The following is a 5,367-nucleotide window of genomic DNA, read 5'->3' as shown; positions in this document are numbered from 1 at the left end:
AGTTAATAAATTCACTGATGCATGTGATTTTAAATTTTCTTTTTTGGTGTCAATAATTTAGTAGCATGTTGCATGATTGGAGAACTTGACTGTATTAGCATGCGTAGTATCTTGTTTGGGATTTGATGACTTAGAATGAGTCTAAGTAGAACTTGTGTTATTTAACTTTGATCTTTTCTGTGGATGTATTCACCGTTAATGCACGTAGGATTGTAGTAGCTAGTGTAGCCACTAGAGCTTTGTTAGACTCAAGAGCTACACATTCTTTCATTTCGGAGGCATTTACCCGTAAGTGGAGTATTGAGTACGAAGATTTGTTGGGTGGTTTCACAGTGACCATCCCATCATGGGAAGAATTGTCTACGAGGAATATAGTGAGGAATCTGGAGCTCTTGCTGCAAGGGCAATCAGTGAGTGCCGATCTGATCGTGTTGCCCATGCCTGAGTTCAACTTGATACTTGGGATGGATTGGATGACGAAAAATGCTGTGGTGATTGATTTTTAGCAGCGATCAGTGATGGTTAGACCGGAGGGAGAGGAACCATTCTGGTTCGAGGCTACTAAGAGTTCGAAGAGGACTCAGCTTATATCTCTCGTGCAAGCTAAGCGGTTGGTGTATGATGGATGCGAGGAATCCTTAGCCAACATATCCTTGTCAGAGTTGCCAGATCATCTGGATATTTCAGATGTGGACGTGGTCAGGGATTTTGAGGATGTGTTTTCGGAAGATGTTGTAGGTATCCCACCTGATAGGGAAGTCGAGTTCTCTATCGACTTGATATCGGGTATTGTGCCAATCTCTAAAGCACCATACAGACTAGCTCCCACAGAAATGAAGGAACTGAAAGAGCAGATTCAAGAGTTTCTTGATAAAGGGTTCATACGCCCTAGCTTCTCTCTATGGGGCGCACCGGTCCTCTTTGTGAAAAAGAAGGACGAAAGTCTGAGATTGTGCATAGACTATCTAGGGTTGAATGATGTAACACTGAAGAACAAGTACCCACTTCCTAGAATTGAGGATCTCTTTGATCAGTTACAAGGAGCTTCTGTGTTTTCGAAGATTTATCTTCGTTCGGGATATCACCATCTGAAGGTGAAGGAGTCTGATGTGTTCAAGACAGCGTTTAGGACTCGTTATGACCACTACGAGTTCCTTGTGATTCCGTTCGGGATATTGAACGCGCCCGCGGTCTTCATGGATCTTATGAACCGCATGTTCCAGCCGTACTTGGATCAGTTTGTCATCGTCTTTATTGACGATATCCTCATTTACTCGAAGGATAGAGAAGAACATACCCAGCATTTGAGGACAATTTTAGGAGTACTCCGAGAGCGGAAGTTGTATGCTAAGTTCGACAAGTGCGAATTTTGGTTAGAGAGAGTACCATTCTTGGGTCATATTATTTCCAAGGATGGAGTGGAAGTAGATCCTTCCAAGGTTCAAGCTGTGAAGGAGTGGTCTGTGCCATGAAGCGCATCGGAGATTCGTAGTTTCCTCGGATTGGCCGATTACTATAGGAAGTTTATCAAGGGCTTTTCATCGATTGCGGTGCCCTTGATAGTGCTGACCAAGAAGAATTCCAAGTTTATTTGGAAGCCAGAGTGTCAAGAGAGCTTTGATGTGTTGAAGGAAGCTCTCATGATAGCACCAGTGTTAGCTATGCCATCTAGAGAGGGAGATTTTGTGGTTTACACTGATGCTTCCAAGTTGGGACTTGGGGCAATGCTTATGCAGCGAGATAGGGTTATCGTTTATGCTTCTAGGTAGTTGAAGGATCATGAGAAGAAATACCCTACTCATGATTTGGAGTTAGCAGCGGTGGTGTTCGCTCTCAAGATTTGGAGGCACTATCTCTACGAAGAAAAGTGTTAGAGTTGGTGAAAGATTATGACTGCGATATTAGCTACCACCCGGGTAAAGCTAATGTAGTCGCAGATGCATTGAGTAAAAAGTCAGCAGTGATTGCCTCTTTGACGGTGTCTAGACCTTTGCAGGATGAGATTCAGAGAATCGGACTAGAGTTCTATGTGGAGGAAAGAGCTCCCAGATTGTCAGCTTTGTCAGTACAGACTTCTTTGTTTGACCGTATCAGAGTTGCTCAAGCAGTTGATGAGCAGATGAGTAAGTAGAGACGGAGAGCCGACGAGAGAGGCAGTGATTTGTACTCCGTGGTAGATGGGATTGTGAGGTTCAGGGATAGACTTTGGGTGCCCTAAGGTGATTCTCTACGAGTTACTATCATGGAAGAGGCGCATACATCACCATACTCTATCCACCCAGGCAGTACCAAGATGTATCGAGACCTTCAGCAGTTGTATTGGTGGCCGGGCATGAAGCGTGATATCGCTCGATTTGTGTCAGAATGTTTGACATGCCAGCAGGTCAAAGCAGAGCATCAGATACTTGCAGGATTGCTCAAGCCACTCCCTATTCCCGAGTGGAAATGGGAGAATATTACCATGGATTTCGTTGTTGGCTTGCCGAGGACAGTGAGAGGTTCGAATGCTATTTGGGTTATCGTTGACCGTCTCACTAAGTCGGCACACTTTTTTCCAGTAAGGACGAATTTCTCCATGACTCAGTATGCGAAGTTGCATATCCGGGAGATAGTCAGACTACATGGTATCCCTGTTTCCATAGTGTCTGATAGAGATCCGCGGCTTACTTCGTCTTTTTTAAAGAGTCTTCATTCAGCTTTGGGGACGAAGCTTTCGTTTAGCACTACCTTCCACCCCCAGATGAATGGACAGTCCGAGAGGGTGATTCAGATTCTAGAGGACCTTATGAGAGCCTGTGCTATTGACTTTCATGATATTTGGGAGTCGAGGTTACTATTGGTGGAATTTGCATATAGCAACAACTATCAGGCCACCATTGGTATGGCGCCTTACGAGGCACTCTATGGGAGACCTTGTAGATCACAGGTATTATGGACCGAGATTGGTGAGAAGTCAGAGTCAGGACCCGAGATTGTACAACAGACTGCCGAAGTTGTAGCCAAGATCCGGGATAGGATGAGGACTGCACAGAGCAGGCAGAAGAGTTTCGCCGATCATAGGAGGAGAGACTTGGAGTTCTTCGAGGGTGATCATGTTTTTATCCGAGTAGCTCCTTTGAAAGGCGTGATGAGATTCGGGAAGAAGGGGAAATTAGCTCCGAGATTCGTTGGACCTTTTGAGATTCTTGATAGAGTGGGGACGTTAGCCTATAGGATGGCTTTTCTTCCTAATCTTGCTGGTGTACACAACGTCTTCCATGTATCCATGGTGAGGAAGTACATCTCAAATCCTTCTCATGTGCTCAACCTTGAGCCTTTTCAAATATCGCCTCATATGACTTATGAAGAGAGACCTGACCAGATTATGGAGAGGCAGGAGAGGAGACTCCGTAACAAGACTATTCCAATGGTCAAGGTTAAGTGGTTGAATCATTCAGACGAAGAGGCCACTTGGGAGACAGAGGCAGATATTAGGACTCGCTACCCAGAGCTATTTGGTAAGTTCTAATTTTGAGGACAAAATTCCATATTAGGAAGGGAGGAATTGTAGCACCTAAGATTTCATAATTTAAAATTTCATGCCTAAAATTCTTTTTTTTATAACTATGATTTTTATAGCTTTGAATTAATTGCTTAAGTTTCCTTTAAAATTTAAGTGCTCAAATATTTTAAGTCATTTATTATTGAAATTTTTGAGACAGTGGCTTCCGGTTCCGACGTTTGGCGATGGTGGATTTTGGCGGTAAATTACAAGATTTGTTATTTTAAAAGTTTAGTAGGGAGGTAGGAGGAAAATTAGATGAGAGTTCAAAAGTTAGGAATTTCCGGGTATCAGAAATAATTTTTATTATTATTGCAATATTGGGCTTATTCTTTAACTTTTTCAAAAGTTAGAGTTTTCATAAACCCGGATTAGTAAAACCCAATTTATTATTTTTGATTTGGGGCTTTTAAACTTAGGAATTTTATTAGTGTAAGTTAGTAGGCAAAAGTTGTACTTTAAAGTTGTAATTTTAAAGCACACACACACCTACTTTTAATTACTTACACCTATACATACACACACATATACACATAATAAAATTAGAATCTATAACACAACTGAAACCATAGCCCCAAATCTATCTCAACTAGCCGCCTCCCCCTTCACTCTCTTTTTTCCCTCATTTACCTCTCCCACCTTCGGCCACTCCTCCCCTTGGCCTTCCAGCCATCGCCGCCACCCTACAGCCACCGAAGCCGACCGGAGTTCATGTGAAGGGTGCATAGCTAGTAGCTGGTCGTGGTGTCCAGCTTCATTTCCCTTATTTCTTTGAGTTTTTCTAGCTAAGGCATGTATATGCATTTCCTTGGGCAATCAAACTAGCTAACTATTTTTTGAGCTTAATTGTTTGGAAAATTTTGAAATGCCCTTGTATTTGACTTGTATGTGTTCGGTTTTTATGGTTTTCCAACTAGGGTTATGTTAAAATTTCGAAAATCTCATTTATGTTGGTGATTATGAGTTTTATGATGCATTGCGATGGAAAAATGATGAGTTTTGATGCATATTGGCACACTTGAAAATTTTCAGAAATGAAGCATGCCTAAATTTCGAAATTTTCATGATGTTAGGGCTGGGATTGAAGTATATAAGTGTATTTTATTGTTTGGCAATTGGTCTTGATTGATTATTCATGAATGTGAGGCTTTTTGGTGCATAATCTTGTTGATTTTGAATTGTGGAGTGGTGGTAGGGTTGAGGGCTGCCAAGGTGCTTGTGCTAAGTCCTAAGAGATGTTTTTTTAGTGTGTTTGGTGGTTTGTAAGTAGGTAGGGGCAAGCGAATAGGGCTTGGTGGTGTTTCCCCCAAGTAGAAGTGTGGAATGATTAGGTTTGCATTGGGCAAAGCAGTCTGAGTTTGGGGCAGGGGAGGCATCATATGAGGTCTAGGCGTGGTTAGGACTGGTCCTAGGTCAAGTTCATGATGTTGTAGTCGCGTCGGTAAAAAATGGACTCGTGGTTAAGATTTCAATAAGTTTTGGGTTTTTGAAGTTAAGGTGTCGGTGCATAACTTTAGAGGGAAAAAGTGGGCTGTCCGGAATGGGTTTTTGTTCAAGTTGCTTAGGCTGTAAAATGAGGTTTAAAATATGTCCTATGGTTAGTTTGTAGCGTTTGGAGTGTCGGTTCGAGCGGTGTCAAATTTGGTTAAAGGAAGATAGAGTTAAGAGATTTTCGGTGCGATTGCTCGGGTTGTGCCTTGTATATGAGAATTTTGAGTTAAGGTTGGGTTAGCACCTAGGGGCAGCCACTTACTCACCTAATACCAACATTTATGTGTTTAGTATTCATTCATATAAATGCATACATGTGTCTTTAAGCCTTGTCC

General features: G+C 42.2%; 1 protein-coding gene across 1 annotated transcript; it reads left to right on the top strand.

The window, feature by feature from the left end:
- Positions 1–518: 518 nt before the first annotated feature.
- On the top strand, positions 519–3,508 carry LOC140889069 (uncharacterized). The gene is made up of 4 exons (XM_073296770.1): positions 519–1,459; positions 1,520–1,745; positions 1,997–2,123; positions 2,643–3,508. The coding sequence occupies exons 1-4, from the start codon at positions 519–521 to the stop codon at positions 3,506–3,508; spliced, it is 2,160 nt and encodes a 719-aa protein (XP_073152871.1).
- Positions 3,509–5,367: the final 1,859 nt, after the last annotated feature.

Source organism: Henckelia pumila, chromosome 3, assembly GCF_033568475.1.
Source record: "Henckelia pumila isolate YLH828 chromosome 3, ASM3356847v2, whole genome shotgun sequence".
Classification (NCBI taxonomy): Eukaryota; Viridiplantae; Streptophyta; class Magnoliopsida; order Lamiales; family Gesneriaceae; genus Henckelia; species Henckelia pumila.
This window is presented reverse-complemented; position numbering and strand designations above follow the sequence as displayed.